At 38.5% G+C, this 21211-nt stretch overlaps 1 protein-coding gene across 1 annotated transcript; it reads left to right on the top strand.

Annotated features, from left to right (window-relative positions):
- Positions 1-840: 840 nt before the first annotated feature.
- On the top strand, positions 841-20916 carry LOC115044118 (vesicle-associated membrane protein-associated protein B/C-like). Its single transcript, XM_029502968.1, has 6 exons — positions 841-1112; positions 9970-10122; positions 15867-15970; positions 17279-17359; positions 18725-18904; positions 20548-20916. The coding sequence occupies exons 1-6, from the start codon at positions 1055-1057 to the stop codon at positions 20701-20703; spliced, it is 732 nt and encodes a 243-aa protein (XP_029358828.1). The 5' UTR covers positions 841-1054; the 3' UTR covers positions 20704-20916.
- Positions 20917-21211: the final 295 nt, after the last annotated feature.

Below are 21211 nucleotides of genomic sequence, written 5' to 3'. Positions count from 1 at the left end.
ACTCATAAAAAGCTGACAAAGCTGCCCCCTCTCTTCTTGTCTTACATGCAGTGTGTGTATGTGTGTGTAATTTTGCACTGCCTGGAGTTAGGCCCCAGAGTGTGTGTGATTATTAACTTTTTCCTTGGGGATACAGTGACAATGTTGTTTGTGATTGGCTGTGTTAGTCAGCTGGCCACCAACCACCTAAATATATATGTGAATATGACACTTGAGATGTGCATTTGACTGGCAGAGGGATTTTCACTCCATTTTGAATTGTGCTGAGAAGGCAGTACTTTTTTTGATAACCTCTCCACTCCTCTTCTGTAAGAAGAGTGGGGAAAGTAAAATTGTTTCTACGAAGTGCATAAGATGAAAAAGCTTAAATGAAATCTATATTTGGTAGGGCTAATGTGTCTTCAAAACATCACCAACTCTCCTCAGTACACTTAGTGTTTTTAAATTACTTGGCAGGATACCTTGTTCCACACATCTTAGATAAGTTGCCAGTTTGGTGAATATAGCCTCTCTGAGTGTGATCCATGAGATGCAGAACCATGCGCTACCCCTTGTCCTCCTTGTCTCTGTTGGTAGTTTTTACTCTCCAAATAAATGTGCACGGTTGATGGGAAATAGGGCTGTTAACCTTTAAACACACAATAATTAAGGATTCATAACTACACCTGACATGACAGAGTGGGAGCTAGGGTGAATGAGTAATGATAATGAACCCAAGTAAGTACACTTTTGAAAGCCCCCCCCCTCTCTCTCTCCCTCTCTCTCTCTCCCCCTCTCTCTCTCTCTCTCGCTGCAGAGGCAGTGACGTCACCGGGCTGTCTCTCACTCCCTTCCTGCTGCATCACAACAGCCGTTAGCAGCTCGAGTAGCACCGCCGACCAACGTGGGGGGGGGAGAGAGAGACAAGTACCAGGACATCCAACCCGCTAATTCATTGATAGAATAACTCCTGCGGACGCTGCCGCGCTCAAAACAAAACGTCGGAGAGCAGAGAGGGGGGGAAAGCCGACGGGAACTGGTTGCAGCGCGATAAGCCCGCTCCAGCTGTTGGGATATGGCCAGGCCGGAACAGGTTCTGCTCCTGGAGCCTCAGCACGAACTGAAATTCAGAGGTAAGAGAGGGGAGGGCCGGGAGAGGAGGAGGAGGAGGAGGGGGGGGACCGCCTCTCCCAGCAGGGTTAAGAACTGGGGGGGCAGGCCAATATTACGGTAACCTAACCGGGGGTGCAGAAGCTGCAATACACATTTTCATAATATCAGTCTGAAGTGGAAAGAGTGAGACCGCTCAGAGAGGACGGCGGGTCAACTGACAGCTAGCTAGCTGGCTAGCTAGCTAGCAGGATTAGCTTCCCACGGCTAAGCTATCCAGGCCCTGCCATGCATGTGTTTTGCCTCCTCTATCTCAGGCTCCAAATTCACGCCAAAGGGATGTGTGCCCACGGGGAAATAGTAATAATAACAACCGTGTCATAACATACCTGCCACGTGAATTACTAATCTCTCATTGCCCTGCAGCTGCAACATCCCTAGCAGGTTTGGCTAGCTGATATTAGCTCTCTGCTCTGTTGGACAGCCAGCTGTCATTTAATCAGGCGACAGCTGAAAGATCAGCAACTTTTGCAGCTTAATATGTTACACTGACAGGTCACCGACGTGTTGATCGTCTGGGCTCGATGGTCGCTCATGGACATTTGGGCACAGCTCGGTATTTGGCTGCTAGATGACACGTTGCTCAAGGCCCAAATAATGTTACATAAACACAAATGGAACAATTGAAGTTGTACCAGATTTTCACAGACATCGTGACACAAACTGAGATATTTTATCTTGCATTTAGGAATAAGAAGTGACATAGTTATCACGGAGTTATTGATTGTTTCGTGGACAGCCTTGAATGACAGTAAACTTTTATTTATCATAAATGAGTCAGGGAAACATCACTGCAACAAATAATCTGCAGATACTTCTCTTTTTGTTGTTGTAATCATTTACTTGTTATGGTTATTAGTGCTAGAGCAAAAATGGCTCTTATATTTTACCTAAAACAAAGCTGTCATCTATTGATGACAGTTTGTCAACTGAATATCTGTACATTTAAAACTATCTGGCAACACATCTGAAGACAGCATTTCCTTAGGGAAATATATATATATATTTTTTTTTTGCTATTCACAGTTAGCTCCACATATGAAGAGAAAGAACCTGTGTATGTCCAAAATCATTGGCGCAGGTTAAACTTACAGACACGCTTGCATGATTTCATGCTGTCTGAGAGCCAGACACTGGGTATATGATAAATGACTCATGTCAGAGATCATTGCAGTGTAAATAGGCAGAGCGTCACCCCTGGCAAACCTTGCCGGACCAAGATTTCATAAATATTATTGATCAGCCACCCAGGATCATGAAAATAGACTCTACCTGACTTTTATTTTTCTTGAAAATGATTAGCCTTACAGCATGATACATTTATCATCCTAAGCAGCCAATCTTCTATCTCTGATAGGAATCAGTGACACCAGTGTCAGTAAGCCCCAAATTGAAAATCTAAAATTACTTCATAGACACACAAGTGTAGTCAACATACAGTAACTGAAGCCTGAACAGTCTTACCTTAAAACTGGTATTATTCCTTCGGTTACAGTCTGAGACCATCTACAGCCTCCATAAAATCCAGAGCTGTGACAGGATCACTAGCACTAACAAATAATTCTGCTTTTCTGAGATAACCTGGAATTTTCCTTCTGGAGATAATGAGCATTTTCCACTCATCACCTTTGGGATGAGTGCAGTAATAGGCACAAACAAAACCTTTCATGTTGATCTCCTCATAAGCTCTTAGTAACTTTGGGTCATTTTCTACCCCATGCCTTGTGTGTACACCTTACAGATGATGTTGCTCAGCAACCAGTCTATATTATGGGGTTTTCGAACTATTAATTGCAATAACAAGACATTAAAAGACATAACCTCAGGTTTTGGTAGATGTGGGGGGGGCATTAATTTTGCCATATTAAAAGATTCAAAGATTAATAGAAGAAATAAATAACAGATTAATAGATAGTAAATATGGTTAATAGTTGCAGGTAGGGCTGGGCGATAAACGATAACAACAATTATTGCAAAATAACTTAATCCTCGATAGAAATATAAGACATGGTCGATAGAACTCATTCCATCCATGTTTTGACAGACAACACAAACAGCCAATGATAATGAGAAGAGCGCCGTGCTGGGCCAATCACGCAGGTGGAATAGAGTTACAGCCATGTCAGGCTAGGTTGACACACACATAGAGAGAGTAGGTGATGCAGCCGGCTTAAACATAAGGTCACGTGCTTATGTTTTGCCCAGCAGTACATTAGGAGTGGGAGCGAAATAGGTGAAAACACGAACACGAACGACAGCATCCCTGAAGAAGACAGCCCAACAGACACAGCCCAAGGCTCAAAAGATGAGGACATTGTTGAGAGTAAAGGTCCAAGGAATTAGGTGGTGTGGGGATATTTTGGCTATTTAAAGTCCGACAAGAAGCAGGGTAGTGTGCACTACAAATTGTGTTGCGCTTTTTACTGGTCAGAATTGAGACTTTTTTATTTTGTATACCCTATTTTATTTTTTTGTAGTTTACCAAAGAATTCAGTTGTCGAATTATTTGTGTTCTCCTGTAACACTTGAAGCCTCTGACTGGTCAGAATTAAGATTTTACTTTATTATATAATAATTTAATTTATTTGAAATACAGTTCTACAAGGTTTGTAGTACATTTCATATGTTTAACTTCTGACAGAAAATAAATAATATTTAATATATACATTAATATAATATTAATGTGGTATCTTCACATCTCACTTATGAATAAAAAAAAAAAACCTTTAAATTTGACAGAAATAGTTATTTGATAGTTATTATATCATGATATACCGATATCGACTGATATGAAATATATCGTGATAGGATTTTGCTCCATATAGCCCAGCCCTAGTTGCAGGCCTGTGCACGTTTTAGATCCCTTTATAACAGTTTACAACACCTGAAGGGGTTGTTTGGTAAAGTTGCCTGTGTGTTGATGAATTTACGATCTGAGTTATATCACACAAATGGTTACTGTATCAATCCACAAAGAGCTTGTGAGTTGCATAACATAAAACAAGTCATCCATGTGCAGCGGACATTTCACATGCCATAATGCTGTAGGATTGACTGATGTAGCATGTGGCTCAATCATATATTGCAAACTGTTTTTGGACAGCTATGTCCAACTATATACTTCCATTTGGAATATTATAGTATATCAGGCTCTGGATACACAGGCAGTATGATCAGTGTGTTGTTGATTCAGTTTTTCTCATGGGATTTGTTGACAGTAGGAAAAAAAAAAAACCAAACAATACCGGCTATCTCAGCATGAGCGCTGTTGCTATGGTTACCTGAAGTTTAATATATCTTGTGCACTGACTTGTGGTGAAAGTTTTGACTGGCTGCATGTGTCAGGTGTCCTGTTGCATTAGCTTAACAGAATATTACTACTTCCTACCTACCTAACACTTATAAACTCAAATATAATATATGGAGACTAAATATCTGCAGCAGTTTTTTTTTGCAGGGAATTTTTCCATTTCCCTTGAAATTTGGACCAAATTGTGAGGCTTTTCTTGGAAACAGTTAAATACATTTACAGCTGAATGATGCAAACTAGTTTTTAGGAAATTGTTCAGAAAGATTCCAGAAAATTAGCTTGAAACCAGGGGACTTGTAAACAGAGTACTTTACATAGCCAAAGATAAAGCATCTAATCAGATGTATTGTCTTATTAAGACATTGGGGAACTATGTGTCTAGCGGGAACTAGTTAACAATACCCCAAATCATGTGTATACTTAGGCCCCAAGTAATTTGGAGGCATGCAGTGTGAAATAAGCAGTAGTTCTGTTAATAGCAACTTGACAGGCCTTGGCTTAGACGATATGTGGACCTAGTACTGTCAAATATAAGGCTCTGGACGTTTTCACATTTTATTAAATTTCATCTTCGTCTGGGGTAATATTAACAAATCTTTACAAAATTCTCCCAGCTACCTCTGTTTTATGTGCTCTTTATAAAATCCCACCTTTAAAGACGACAGTTTCAAATATCAACTCTTCCAAATTGTATTTTTTACTTCCAATTGTGGTTTTCGTGAGTTGGACAGTGTACCGAGAAACTTTCAGGAAGTAGTAGATCAGGTGGACAGTAGTCAGTGGCGTGAGTTCCTTTCATTAAAGACCCTTAGATGTCAAGCCAAGCTTGTGATCGTCTGAATTTCCTCTCTGTTTTTGCTCAACGGGTAAGGAAGTGTCAGTTGCTCTGGATGTTTGCTTAGCTGAAACTTTATCTTCAATCTGGTATATGTGCTAATTCCAAAATAGCTCTGTGTTTTTATGCAGCACATGAGTGTACTTCTCTAAACTGCAGGCTTTATCGTCAATATAGTAGCTGCTGTTGTGACCTTGTTTTTTGTTTCATAAGCAAACTATGATGGATGAGAAAACTTGCCCTTACTAAGCGGTGAGGTTTGGAATATTGTATCAGACCACCAGTTTAAATGCAATTAGGATAAATAGAATTTGTTCAACAAATGTTGGCTTTGCTGTCAACACCTAAGAAGTCAGGAGTTGTGCTTTCCCTAAAAATATTTTCACTGCTTCAGCAGCTTGAAAAACATTACCAGACAAACAACATTTCAAAACTTAAATCAGCCTATATTGCTCTCTAGTTTTCGTGTGTATAATAACTACAGATCTTATTATCCAGCAAGAAAGTTACAAAAACATAGGGTTAATTTTGGAGTGTAATTCATGAAACATATTTATTTAGTATGTTTTTAACAATACTATAAAGTCTAAAAAGGAAACCTTTTAAAATATCAGTCATAAGTCTGACTGTTATAAAATGTGTGGTATTGGCACTGCTCTCTAAGTTCTGTAAGTCATACATTAATATGTCGTTGTTCGACACTTAACTAGGAATTGGCTTTGCTTTCACAAGAGCTAGTGGAAAAAGACAGGAGTGACTAACACTTACCAGTTAGCCAGTTGGATGCATTTCTCTATGTATTCTCTGTAGTGGCCTGTAAATAAAGAAACTGTCGTCAGTAACACCAGAAATACATGAATGACGCATAATACTGGTTTTCTGTGGGAGTACCTATACAGTTGAATTTGTAGGACTTAGAATATGTGATGAGTGAGGCAATCTGTGTCACATACAGATAATGTGAGAGAAGAGTCAGGGGTCCTGGCGACACTGGTGTTGGCTGAGGTGCAGTTTTCTCTTATATTTCTCTTATCTCTTCAGAATGCTGCTGCACAAATATTAACAGGAACTAGAAAAAGGGATCGCATTTCTCCTGTGTTAACCTCTCTTCATTGGCAGCTGGTATAATTCAGAAATGAATTTAAAATCCTTCTGTTAAAATATAAAGCTTTTAATGACCAAACCCCAACATATCTCAGAGAGCTCATAGTTCCGTACTATCATAGTAGGCCACTCCGCTCTCTAGATAGAGGTTTACCTGTGGTTCCTAGAGTCTCCAAGAGTAAATTTGGAGGCAGATCTTTCAGTTATTAGGCTCTTCTTCTATGGAACCAATTTTCAGTATCATTCCGGGGGGTGGACTCTAGCAATTTTCAAGACCAGGCTTAAAACTTTTCTGTATGACAGAGCTTATAGTTAAAAAGTCAAAGTTAATTTACTCGTTAGCTATGCTGCTATAGACCGGTTGGGTATATGGCAGATGGCCACCCCGCCTCCGATTTTGGTTCTGTCCGAGGTTTCTACCTCTCAAAGGAAGTTTTTCCTTGCCACTGTCGTCAAGTGCTTGCTCATGGAGGGATCTGTTGGATCTCTTTAAATAATTCCATAAGAGTTCAGTCTAGACCTGCTTTATATGTAAAGTGCCTTGATGTAACTTTGTTATGATTTGGTGCTATATAAATAAATCTGATTTGATTTGATCTTATGGCAGATATAATATGCAAGTGCAATAACTATATTTTGTGGTCTATCTGGTTCCTTTGGACCTCTGAATGGCTGCCCATATCTAATATCATATTCCGCAATTCAAATGCGTCTGGTACAGTGCTCATTGGTGGCTTACATGTGGATAAGACTGAAATCAGCTGCATAGATTATTTTAAATCAGCTTATAGGAATAACAAGTCTAAAATCTACATATTTATTCAACTGGCCTGAAAAACAACAACCATTCCTAGCAACTGCTTTCATATTGACTAAAATTATTATTCTATGTCAGTAATTGAGTTTCTATCCAACTGTCATTTTCATCTTCAATTTAAAAACAAAATCAGAAATGCTGGAAATTCAAATTGAAATATTGTAAAAGTTAGGTCAGTAATACGCTTAGTTTAAGTGGAAAAGTTCATTTGTAGGTTAACTGAAGTTTGTGCTCCACTGAAGAGACTGAAAATAACAGCAGACAGACAAATATCACATCTATTTGGAGTGGCATAGGACTGTGCAACTTAAATTAAACATGAAGGTAACTCTTACAATTGTGGTTTTAATGTCAGCTGGCAAGATAATCTGTTATGCTGGATATTCATTTCAATGAACTAGTTTGTAACATTTACACAACAGCAGTAGATGGGAACATGCATTGATCACCGATGGCGGGAGGGGAGGGCTAGGGGGGGTTAAGCCCCCCCAAGCAGAAATAAAAATACTGTAAGCAGCATCCACCATCAACTGCTGCGTTGCTATGCCATGGCTGGGAGAGCTGTCAAAGCTGTAACTTATGTATCAAACCAATCAAATTACATGTTACGAAAAAGTTACATGCATACGAGAGAGCTAGCGTGCGTGTGTCTATTTGTGACCGGCAGACAGTTAAAATTCGTAAGCTCCCCCAATTAAGAATACTTGTAAATATATTTGTTATTGCGGTTCAGGCAGAGCTCTGAATCAGTTTGAATAAAAACTGGACATTATAACCATCACTGTTGAATAGACTACATCAGTTTTACCTAGCTTCACTTCATAGGTGCATTCCTATCCTGTTCCGAGAGACTTTAATATAGTTATGAATAGCAGGGCCAAATGGGTGATTTGAGACAGCTACTGTATGTGAATTCATCGGTTATTCCCATGCCTCCCCCACTTTCCCCTCCTTCATGTCCTCATTTCTCTTTATTCCCTCAACCTCAGACATTACTCAAAATCAAGCATTGCCTTGACCACCATATCATTTTAAAAACCAACAGAAATTATTAGATACTAATTGGATGTAACTACAGTCCACAAAGGTTTATTGCTTTTTAAGGACTTTAAGCGAAACCATAGAAATATGTCAAAATACAGACTTAGAGTCACGGTTGAAGTAGCCACCCTTAAAATTTATTTCAAGTTACTTAGCTCATTAAAAAAAATTACATTGACAGTCTATTCCTACATCATGGACGGATAAGGTTTGGCACAGTGTTACTCTGCTGTGGCTTATGTTGTAAAAGTTTTCTGCATTATTGACAAATCTGCACAGCAGCTTAATGCATCTGGCCTTGTGAGAGCCTCACAGGGATGTGTCCTGCATTACCAATGATAGCTGTAATTAGCTGAAGCTGGACTGCATCAGCTAATTTTTTCATGATCGTGCAGTCAGTGAAGTCTGTGATTTTTAGGTTTCTACAGTTTACTCCTCATGGCATTAAAGGTTATTCTTCATAAAATGATACTAGAACAGCTTTTCTTTATGAAGAGGAGAGATTAGACATCAATTATCTACATCAATCTCAAGAGTTAAGTTCATTAAAATAGAAAAAACAGATGGCTTAGTTTGCATACTTCATACATTTACAAAGCCCATTCCTCACAAAGCCATGTTACTGAGACATAATATTTGAGATGTGAATCTAAGAAACAGACTGGAAATGTTTATCTTGAGGACAGCTTCAAGTCAAATGTATTAAAAAGCTGCAGTAGTTGAATTGGCAGTAAAACCATGTTTATCCAAATGTCAGATCAAATAAAGAAATATTTGGAAGAAAATCCAAATGCTGGAAAGCCACAATTTGTCATTATTAAAGTCACATTTAGTAAAAACAAAAATAAAATAAAAATGGTAGACCACATTTTAATGTGTTAGCATACATGTCCCATATTTTGATAGTCCCTGCCCACTGTTATTTCAGCTAATTTAGCTTAACATTCACATGGTTTAAAAATCACTGATTAGCCTCTTTCAGCCTGGTACACACAGTACCAGAGTATTTTGAGTATTGATCATTTTTCAGGTTTTTCTAACTTTGATCTACTGCCATGACAGAAAAGTGTTAGTAAGTGCTACACCTTTTACACTCAAAAAGTATATCACAAATATTTGGTAGTGAATAAATCTTTCCAGAGAAAAGAGCAAAGTTTACTGGTTCCCCTTTCTTACATGCTATAATACATTTTTTGCAGTTACATCTGCTCAATAAAGTGACAGTCCTACTCTACGTTCTTGCTTGTTATGTTGATGTCAAGAGCTGTGTCTGCCCGAGGTTAGCTGTTAATTTTTGATTTCTCCGGGTTTTTCCTGGTGCTTCCTCTGCAGCAGTATATGATGGTTCACTAAGGGAAACTCATTTGCTTTGAATGGTATGTTATCTTCTCAGCGCAGAGGTTACACATATTATGTTCTTTTTACAGTTTATATGCCAGTGGCACTTCCATTAGTCATGTTTATGTGTCATTTTCTTTTACCATTTGACATTCAAACTATTTTGTGAGATCAAGGCTCTTGAAGAGTCTTTAGTGAGAGTGAGTATCCGTCCAATTTTAAATGTGATTACTGTGGTTGCTATTTTCTGTGACTTGTATAGTTAAAGTTGTGTATTTATTTATTTCAGTTGTTGTTAAGTCAGTGATTTTACCCAAAGACAGCCTTATCAGAAACAGACATTTTAAGTGTCCACCTTCTCTCCTCTCTTCACAGGTCCATTCTCGGACGTGGTCACCACAAATCTCAAGCTCTCAAACCCTACAGACAGGAATGTGTGTTTCAAGGTTAAGACGACAGCACCGCGCCGGTACTGTGTACGGCCAAACAGTGGAATCATCGATGCAGGGACCTCAATCAATGTATCAGGTGATAAATGAGGAAACTGCAGTATGAAAATATTGTTGATCAGGATTTGCTGAAACAATTAGCATGTTTTTAGAACATTAATCAAAGTTACTTCATCAATTTTATCACATTAAATACAAAACATTAGTTTAATACAGCTTCTTATATATGCGCATCCTTTTTTTATACATCAAGGTTATGTGATTATAGATCAGAAAAACTGTGACAAGCATTGGTTGATTTTGCTGTGGGTATCTGTGGTTTGATTTTTTTTAATTAAGTAGAATAAGAATAAGGATATGTGAGAATGACTCTTTGTAATCAAAAAAGGTGAACTAGTCTCTGTTATACACTTGGAGGGAGACAGTTACAGTCTAATGTTTCCACCCAGCACCTCCTCTACCATTTACAGCCACAGACTCATTTTACAATCTCTCCTATCAGGTGTCAAATACTGCAAACTGTGTCATTGGGGCTTGCTGTCAGCAGTGGGTGACAAATCAGCACAGTCCATTCTCTCAGTTGCTACTATTTTTCATCCAAATTAACCCGAGAAAGGTCAATGATTTGAGTCCCAAAAGAGGACTGTTTTTCTGACAATGTAGTCAAAAGTGCTCGCTGAGTATATGAAAGTATGTCTACCTTATATTTATAAAGAAGTGCACTTCACATGGTAACAAAGGGTTGTGAGTTCTTATATTGCAGGCATCTGACATCTAATCTCCTATTCGTTTATTGTGTCTCTATTAAATTGCTTCAAAGTCTGTGCAACTTAGGATATTTTTTACTGAATTGAGTTAAATATGCAAATTATACAATCTAGTAAGACCTGCTCTATGCGGCGCACAAAGTACAGTACAGTGTGCACCAGGGGGAATGTAAACAGTACACACCAAAAAAGATATATTTCATACGACTTGTGGCTGAATACAGTTGGCGAAGACACTACCTTGACTTCGAGTTTGTTCAAAATACATTCACACTACCTGCTGCTGTTTTATTATCAGCCACAGATGGAAATTGAATGTCATACCTGCCACCTTATTTGCAGTACATTCAACTGTTTCCCAGGCTTGTTGCTATGAAACAAGCAGCATACTGGCAGAGCCGAATAATGAATTCATATTTGTCTGACCACTTTTAATCTGAGCAGAGGTCTCACCAATATGAGCGTAGCAGGGCCTTTAAATCATAACAACATGAGACACCTTTTTTTTTTTTCCACAACCCTTTATGACTTAAATACTCTGTGCAGTTTTTTTGATGACTAGTAGAGCAGTGGAGCAATGTTTTTTGTGACTGCACCACAGTTTGGCCTGTGCGCACACATAGTACGCTGCAATCCTGCCCATGGATTCACACTAGTCCACTGATTGTCAGGTGGTGGTAAAATACAGCAACGCACTAGAAAACGCTGTGCAGAAGACTGAAAGCCAATAGATACTGAGGAAGTGGGCTTCAAAATGCAGTGTTCAAGCAACAGATTTTTTTTATATGGAGGGAAATGGGGAATCTCAAGGATATGTATGCTTTTAAGAGAGCGCCACTTGGCAAAAAAAGTCTTGTTCTTTCTTCCTGGTCTTTGTACTACTACTAATTGATTAAAATCTTTCAACAGATGTCAGAATGAAATAAATTCCTCTTGGCTTGGCTTTTTAACAGCATTTTAAATGAATTGAATATTCAGTATAAAGATAATCTGAAAGCACAAGTTGTCCATCCCAGAAAACAACATCCATACTGAAGCATTTGCGCCAAAGTATTGTCAGACTGAGACCTATGACTTGCTATAGACCAGTTTGTATTCTTTCTGACCTGTGATTTTTGAGCAGCTCAAAAGCTACTTAGACATGCACTCTCACTGAGGTGAGAGGCAGCTGTCTGCCACAGGATAGCTACAAACCCTACACGTGTCATCTGCTGGCTTGGGTGAGGATAGACACTGTGCTTTTGAAGCTCAACCCAGCTGTAACTGTATATGTTGAATTTAGCCATGACCACAGAAATTTTGCTGAGCTGGATTGATGTTATGTAGCAGCATCCAGTGGAAAAATATGTGCCATGAATGTTTAAAAAAATCCTTATGTCCACAAATATTGAGCTTCTTCTGGAAACTTGTCAGACATTTGTCTGACAGATTTGTGACGTACTGTCATTGGAGCCAGAAAGCAAAAATTTGTACCGCCTAAAAATTAAATAATTAAAAAATGTGCCATGTAAATGGCCTATTCCAATATTCACAACTGGTCTTGTGTTGCTGTTACATTTTCAATTGCCATGGCGAGAAACATCACAATAAACTGATAACTATACTGATATACTACAATTAGAGCTAAATTGTTGTAAAATTATTTAAAAGCACTATTTCTTTGAATTTGATCAAAGCAAACAAACAGAGCAGTGAATTTGGCTCAAATGTTTGTTTTGTGGCTCACAATTGGACGGATTGTATATGCACCTATACAAAGAGCCCAAGAATCCTCTGCACTGACCATTTGTACTTGACTTTATTAATCCTCTGACTTTAATAAGGTGAATTTGCCAATGCTTCAGGCTATGAACAGTTGAAGCTCATGTGTAAGGAAGTCTGCTTGTCACTCATGCACACTGTAGCACTGTTTCAATGATATTTATGACTCTGCACCCACATATGAGCTGTCTACCCGCACAACAATAAGCTAATGTTAGCATAGCAAGTCATGGGGAGAGTAATTGGAACCAGATAAACAAGAAGCCTGGTTTTCTGGTCCTGCTTTTTGACTGATTAAAAACACACTGACCAAAATAAACCTTTTTATTGAAGGCTGGCGCTGAAGGTTAGATTAAAAGAAATTGATGATGGCATTGTTGCTGTAAATATGTTATACCATGATATAGTAAGCTGAATTGGCTCCAATACCTCCCTGAAGTAGATAAGCGGTTGAAGATGAATGAATGAATGATTGCTAGAGTAAAATTGGTGTACTATCACATCCATTCTTATCACAGGATTTGATATCCAAGTAGTAGTACTTTCCTTTTGTGATGGAGGGACATACTGGGCAATGATGGGCTATTTCCTACCTCGGAATACACGTGGTGGTATATAGTCAGTCCCTTTTTACATTTGAATTATATTGAATAAGATGGATCCTGGGGAATACACCAAAGAGTGGCAGGTCCTTCTACCCAGGGAAGCCTGTTTGCTCTTACATGTTCTCCAGTATTCCCCCCCAGGTCTGTCTCTTGACAGCTATGGTTGACTTCACTCTCTTCCCTGCTCCCACGCTATATTTTCTCAGTAGGTTAGCTGATCTTTGACCAAGTTTTTTGTGTTGAATAATACCAAACACAGTAGTCAGGGAACACCCTTTTACGCACAAGGCTCCTCTGAAGGGTGTGAAAAAGTCGCAAATTCTGAGCCACATGGTGTCGTGTGTCTTTTCATGTCTCATTTCATGTCATGTGTCCCAGTGCTCAAATTTAACTCCTGTTATTATGTCTTTATAGTCAAACGCAGCTTAAGTGTCTGGTTATATGCTTTATTCTGTTATAAAAGCCAAGTTACATAATACTTTGAAGATATAAGTGAAATGGTGAACACTGGTTATTGTTCCCAAAGTGAGGGCATATAAAAACTCCACAATAACAATGCAGTAAGTTCATTCAGTTTGACAACCCCCCCTCCACCTCCAAAAACCAGAAATTATTTAATTAATTTATAAGTCTTTTGAATAATCAATTAATCACCTTATAGAAGATAAATCTATAGTAATCCAAAAATATCTTTAAAATTAAACGTTGAGGTAAAATACCAGACCTTCTGTGGATCTAAATTCTTAAATGTAATCATGTTTTGTCACATTTGCATTTTTATAGATTTTTTATAGATTTACCACCTTGAGCTTTAGGAAATAGTTATGGACACTGAATAATATGACCTGACATTTTATAGATTAAACAGTTAATCATTTCATACAGAAAGCCGCATTTCTTTTCACTCTGATCAGTTAATAAAATAAACAACGCTATAAATAATCTGCAGCTTCAACCTCTGTGAGCTCTTCAGGGTAATTAATTTGTGGCAATTCTGTTGTGAGGGTCTTGTCTCATGTGTCATAGTTAATTAGTAACAGGAAGGGAATGTTTTCTTAGTCCCCTTCCTCACCCTAAATTCCATTCATCAACAAGTAAGCAGGCAATTTACCATTCTGCTTCTCCATCATGTTGACTACCATTATCCTTTGTGAGTATTATTAATAATTGCTCAGTCAGAATACTAAATCACAACAGTAACAGAAGTAGCTTTTTGTTAAGGTGAGTTCAAAGGCTGCAAATCAAAGATAATTTATATCATTTTTCCCCCACTCTGGCAATGTTGGGTTTTTTTTCCTTTGGGTTTGGCTCAGGACCTTTTTATGTTACTCTTAGAACGTATATACTTTTCCGGCCTCCATCCTCTATTATTGTCCCCTTGGATTCTAAGGTAGATGGTTGTGCAAATTGGGTCTGACTGAAACAGGACGTTCTCAATCTGTTCGTGCCGTCTGTTTCTGGTTTGCGATATTGAACTGCCCTGATTGCTGTAATGGTGCACTACATTTCTGAGGTTTTCCTCTCTGGGGAGAATTGGCATGTGCCATATATGAAAACTATCCTGATAGCAACGTCGGCTTTGGAATTAGGAGGTCATTTGTTTCGAGTCAAAGAATCATGCCAGCGCTGCGACCATAGTTGGCAATGATGTCAAAATATGCCTTTGAATTACACCGTCATTCAAAGAGGACAAAAAGATCCCCCATCAGTCGACATTTTCAGCCGCTCTGCACTTCCAGCCCATTTGACTTGGACACTGAGAAAAAAATGATCGTAAATCATCATTGTAGCTCTAAAATACCTTCTCAGTCATTGGAATGACATCAAATAACACACCATGGGCTGAAGTGACTGATGTGGTGATTGGTTAAAGTAGTATTCCAACTCCACACCTGCTTTTTGTTAGAGTGATATGTAATGTTAAAAAGAAAAGGGCAGGGTTGGAAGCTGTTAGCAAGATTACCCCTTTGGGAATTTGTAGATCTGTCAGTGTTTCGCTGTCATGGTAACACGAACATTGAAATAAATCATCTCCTCCCCTTTTTTGTCCCAAACAGCAGGGGCAAGACAAGATTCTTGTAGCTATAGAGGCCCTAGTTTACAGTTTGACAAATACGTAGGTATTTCATACTCAGTAATTCTTCTCTAATATAAACAACAGAGAAAGATAGTTGAGAAAGAGAACACGATGGAAAGTTCGTGACAAAGAAGAAGTAAGGGCCAAATTGCTGGCTTTTCGTTCCATCTCTTTTTATTCTCGAGTTTACACCCAGGAATCACATTGTGCTTCTTTGTGCCTGCTGCACTAATGATGACAAGAACACTTGTCCTGAGCCTCCTGATGATGAGGGTTAAAATGGAGAGAAATTAGACTGGGGGAGTGATTACAAAATAAAAAGATTATATAAATTATGTGGTTGGGCTTTCTGATCATACCATGCATAATCTTTGTCATTTATCATCTCCATATTTTCTAATACTCCTAATTTGTAGCTTAATCAAGTTGGTTAAATAATGATTTACCTCCCAGCTTTTTTTTCCCCAAAATATTAAAGAGGAGTCTGAAAAAAAAAAACTAATCAATAAAACAAAGGAGAAAGAAAAGGAGAAAATTTGGAAAAATCTTTACTTCAGGTGTCCAAGAGATATGTTTTCTTTCCTATGCTGACATCGATCATCTTGTATTTCAGTTATGCTGCAGCCTTTTGACTACGACCCCAACGAGAAGAGCAAACACAAGTTCATGGTGCAGTCCATGTTAGCACCTCCTGACATGACTGACATGGAGGGAGTGGTGAGTGCGTCTCATTTTCTTTAGATCATTTTCTATCACTGTATCTGCAACTTTTGAAAAGAAAGACAAAACTATAGGGATTTAAAAAGTAATTCATAAAGCTATTTAAATTTTTTTTCTCACCTGCCACCATCAGTAACATTAGCTGTAACTTTTTTTGTACATGGTTGCAGCTGTCAAGAGATGATACGCATCTGTTAACAAGTGACGCACTGGTGGACTGTGCCTGCAGGAGCCTTTTAAATAGTTTTATTGCTTATATGCCTTTAATATCCATTAGTAGTGATATCTACAGTAGCTGAAAAGTGCTTACACATGAGTCTCAAACAGGCAAACACCAAGATTCACCCTCAACATCACGAAAACTCTATCAGGTCACTTTAACTGTAACAAAAAAATGATTGATGGACAGCTTCCAGCCTGAATGAGAATCTCCATTGCATTGCTGAAACACAGTAACTAAACCCCCCACCCCCCTCTTACAGTGAGTCACTAACAATGGTCTTAAGAATTTGGTATGAACCTAAATTTAAACCATTATTAATCTATCTCTTTGACACATGGATTGATCTGCGCAACTGCTTCACAAGCATCGAACCCTGAGGTCTGACACTGATAGTAGGTACGAGTAGTTTTACGTAATACTAACCTCAACATGACGCACATGGACAACCTGAGCAATGGTTAAAAAAGAGACACTGCACTGAAGCAGGGCCTGAGCCCCATTGGGGTATTGTGTAAAAAGACTTAAAAGCAAAGCAGGCTTTTGATGTTGGGTTTCAAGAGGAGCATAACAGACTGTAGTCTTCCTGGCTGTAAACTTCTGTCCATTGTTGTTGTCCAAATTTTAGAGCCAGAGAACAAAGGGGAAGGCAGTTCTCACTAATGACAGTGCATGTTGGTAAAAATATTAAGTTGACTAGTCACTATTATCATGTGTGCATACTGTCTGTTTCCTTCATTTAGAATTTTTTTTCCTCCATAAAAATTTCAATTTGGTACAGGATTCAAACAGAACAGAGCACTTTGTGCTCACATGCCTATTAAAAGGTGTTTTCAATTATTCCACAATTTTATTATAATTCATTATTATTTTATCTAGAAATGCTATCTTTTCCCCCTTTGAGAATGAAAACGTACATATACTAACATTCTTAGTATTAATATTATATTACAGTTATAAATCAATAAATTCTGTAATCAGTTATTTTAAATGCTGTGCAGAAACTTTTACAACCTACCACTTTGGTTTTGAATTTTTCACTAAACATCGAACTCTTCCTTTTTAACTTGATCTCTTGAACCCAGTGGAAGGAGGCCAAGCCAGAAGAGCTGATGGACTCCAAGCTGAGGTGTGTTTTTGAAATGCCAGTGGAAAATGAAAAAATGGTAAGTATATGCTCATTCTCCTCTCACTGATTTCTCTTGTAGCTACAGACACAATACTTCCAAACTAAGCATCATTTAGACAGAATCATTTAGTCATGGATCTTCTTTTTTCTCTCTTATTCCTAATTTTTCCATCTTTTCCATCCTGTCTATGCTACCTTGTAATTTCTTCCACCTTAACTTTTGGGTTCTTGACTCTCAGGCACTGGCAACCCACCAGTGTCACTTTGTTCAGTCTCACATAAGGTTTATTATTGTAACAATTCCTCTCATACCCCACTCAACTGTAGGAGCATTATTTTGTCATGTAATAAGCCGAGCCTACCAGCTGCATGAACACCAGGAGGGAGAAGTACCTGGAGTAGTTGTTTTCAATTCATTATGTGCTCTGTGACACGTACACATGGCTCTCAGTCAGAACTGTGCTCCACAGAGTCTGTTAGACTGATAATGCTGATAGAAACCAGCTTAAAACAATTATGAAAGGCACCCCTGGATGAACTCGTCTACAAGCAGAGATAGAAGGCACTGAACAAGCATAAAACCTTGCAAAGAGATTGAGGTACATTTTATCATTATGCAGCACAGGCTTTCTTCCATAAGCTGATGTTCTGGCACAAACAGGAGGCATCCTTCAAAGCTCAAAGACTAAAACATCGTATTTAAAGCTTAAGGGGGATGAATGAAATCCTACGTAGGAAGCATTGCACATATATCTTTGAACACAAGAATACTAAAAACCCACCAAACAGTGGATGCTATCTTCAGCATAAGTGCATAACCCATTATGGGTGACCATTAAAATAAAAAAAAAAAATATATATATATAAGGAATTAAATTAGTATGCAAATAAGTGGAGTAATGTACAAAACAAGTGAAGACAGCCCTGAAAGTATTAATATAAAAATACAGGGTTACTAAAATGGCACATGACAAAAACGTGTCGTGAAAAGTTTTTATACTTAAATTATACATTTGGTTGGGTTCATTTAGGGCTTGGCTATGGTGAAAACATAATTCGTTAATATTATGTCCGGACACCTGCTGGGGTAATAAAAAAGCTTTTCTGCTCAAATTAGTATCACTGCGCACACAGTTTTTATGCTTGTTCTCTGCCTTTGGTTTTTGAGAGGTCTTGTGCAGTTGAATGATCCTCAGTGCATTTTAAATGCTGGACTTTGATGTGTCTCTTGTATAAAGCATGTTGTTTTTTTATACAAGCGATTTTACAGTACAGGAAAGTCTGCAAGTCTCCAAATGTATGAGTGCCAGTCAAGTCTGTTGCTCAGATACTATAGAAACATTTCAGCAATAACAGTCCAAGATTTTACATTATAACTGGTGGCCTTGTAACCCACTTACAGCACGACATGGAATCCAATAAGATGATGTCGTCCAGCTTGCTGAAGTCTGAGTCGTCTGCGCTGCCTGTGAAGTCACTGAGTTCCACCCTTGATGATGGGGAGGTAAAGAAGATCATGGAGGAGTGTAAGAGGCTGCAGATGGAGGCTCAGAGGCTACGAGAAGAAAACAAACAAATAAGGGTAAGTGGGACAATTCAAAAAACAGTCCGTTAATTTTTCTGTTATTCATTTGGCTTCATTTTCTTTTTTAAGTGATTGACTAAAGACACGTGTACCCCTCTCAGAAATATGCAGGATTTCCCCCGAAGAGTTTGTTTACTGGAGGTGAACTGCTGATGAATCAATTCCAGCTGTTCAAGCTGTTAAAGCTATCTTCAAATATATGCAGTCTGTTAGATAAAAGATGGCCCAGGAAGCAATTATGAAATCAACTTTTTTTTTTTTTTTATTTACTACAAAATAAGTGACTTATGTTGTCACTGATCAATAAATCACCCACTGTCCTAGATCAATCCCACCACCCCACCCGCTGGCCTTGATATCACTGTGTTTTGGTCTGTAATGTACTCAAGTTTTCAAAAACCTTTCAAATTTATTCATTGCTTTGGAAAAGTCAACTGTTTCTGTGCAAACAATTTTGGGATCCCAAATCCTTGCAGCAGTTGTCGAAGCAGAGTTAACTCAGACTTGCGGAAGGGCCCAACACAAAGGTACAATCTCATTTAAAAGGAGGGAGGACACAAAAATATTTCTAACGTGTTTGTGCCTCTGTAACTTTGGGTCAGCATGTTTTACACTGACCCAAAATGTATACTAGCCTTTCAAAGAAAGAGACAATGACTAATCAAAAGGCCTGGAGACAAAGTGACCTTTTTCATTTTGTGTGCTTTATTTAGATTTCCTAGAAGTTGATTAAAACTACCACATTGTTGGAATCTTGAAAAAAATATGTGATAATTGATAATCAGCTAAGGTGGTAATTAGGAACTATTTTCATTTCCTTAATTATTTGATTTTTCTGGTTGGCAACATGTTATAAATATGGGAAAAAAAGTGAATGGATTTTCCCTCTAATATATTGAATCTTGTAACATGTGGTTTAGTTCAATCAGTCATGTCTCATGTGTGTTTCTTGATTATTTTTTGCACCAATTGATGGTCACAATCAAGATAAGCCAGTTAAGTGGAAATTTGAGTCACACAAATTGCTCTTCCAAATGGCTCCAAATGCAGCGTCCTCCACCCTTTGCAGAGGCACTAACTCAAGATTGAGATTCATATTAAGTGTAACTGCTCATATCTATAATCAGTATAATCAGTGTCAGACCAGAGTTTGATCATGAAGCAGTTGTGTAGATCGATGGGTGTGCCGTAAATCATACCAATCAATGAATTAAGGTTTAAAATTAGGTTTTGTTAAGGTTGGGTTGGAAATGAATCACATGCACACAGATCACAGACAGCCCCTCAAACACCACCACCTCCTCCCCTCATGAGTTCTTGCCAGAGGCAGAACGACTGTTGGCTGCTCTTGCGGCTTAGATTAAACTAACAGAGCCCCCCCACCCCCACCCGCTGCTGGGAAATGAAGTGCGTTAAAGCCTGGCGCCTTCTGCAGTCCTTAGGGGTTTGGGTCAGATGAAGATTTAAGCAGATCCTATTTCTTTGAGCTAATAAATAAATAGTTTCATCTTGTTGATTGATTGGCAAACTGACAGTCTGTCTTCTCTTATTTCATCTCCTACCACTACCACCCCTCTTCCTCTACTCACACACTTCCTTTCTTTCATCGCTATTTCCATTTCACTCCTTCCCCCTTTCAGGAGGACGATGGTCTGCGGATGAGGAAGAGTAACGTGATGTCATCTCAGCACTCCTCAGTTGGTATGAAGAAAGAGGAAGGGCTGAACACCCGCACAGTGGCCCTCATCATACTTTTCTTTGTGGTGGGAGTTATTGTGGGCAAATTGGTCTTGTAGAGCTCAGAGAAGTTCGGTTGGCCGCAGCATGTTATTGGGGGATGAAAACTAATTATAGATTTTGGGAGTTTGGATCAGAAAACGCCATATCCGCTGGGTGGGGGGTGGTACAAGTTTTGATTCAGTCTAATTTATGTTAAAAAAAATTCAAAGGTAATGTATGAGAAAAAAAAGAAAAATTATCTTATGAACAAACCTACTGTTTAAGGTCTTGCCTCTACGTAATCATCACATAATCATTCTGGCCCTCTTCCCGAAGGTTCATGTATACAGATTACTGATTCTGTGGGTGAGGGGTAATGGAAACATGACTTAATGCTCGTGATTCAGACCAATGGATTTTCTAACACCGGCGAGGGAGTGTTGGTGTGATTGAGTCAGTTTGCAATTGTGTGAATGTCATTTTAGTGTATTGTTGTTTCTTTTTCTAAATGATGGAGGCCAGATCTTATATATACGTATGTATACAGAAATCCCTTCCCCACCCCCTAACTGTACAATATATCCA

This window comes from Echeneis naucrates, chromosome 5 (genome assembly GCF_900963305.1).
Source record: "Echeneis naucrates chromosome 5, fEcheNa1.1, whole genome shotgun sequence".
In the NCBI taxonomy this organism is placed as follows: domain Eukaryota; kingdom Metazoa; phylum Chordata; class Actinopteri; order Carangiformes; family Echeneidae; genus Echeneis; species Echeneis naucrates.
This window is presented reverse-complemented; position numbering and strand designations above follow the sequence as displayed.

Excerpts from the sequence above, each read along its gene's own strand:
- LOC115044118 (XM_029502968.1), top strand. The coding sequence starts at position 1,055 with ATGGCCAGGCCGGAACAGGTTCTGCTCCTGGAGCCTCAGCACGAACTG. Across the intron at positions 1,113-9,969 it reads GCACGAACTGAAATTCAGAG|GTCCATTCTCGGACGTGGTC; the intron begins GTAAGAGAGGGG and ends CTCTCTTCACAG. Across the intron at positions 17,360-18,724 it reads CAGTGGAAAATGAAAAAATG|CACGACATGGAATCCAATAA; the intron begins GTAAGTATATGC and ends ACCCACTTACAG.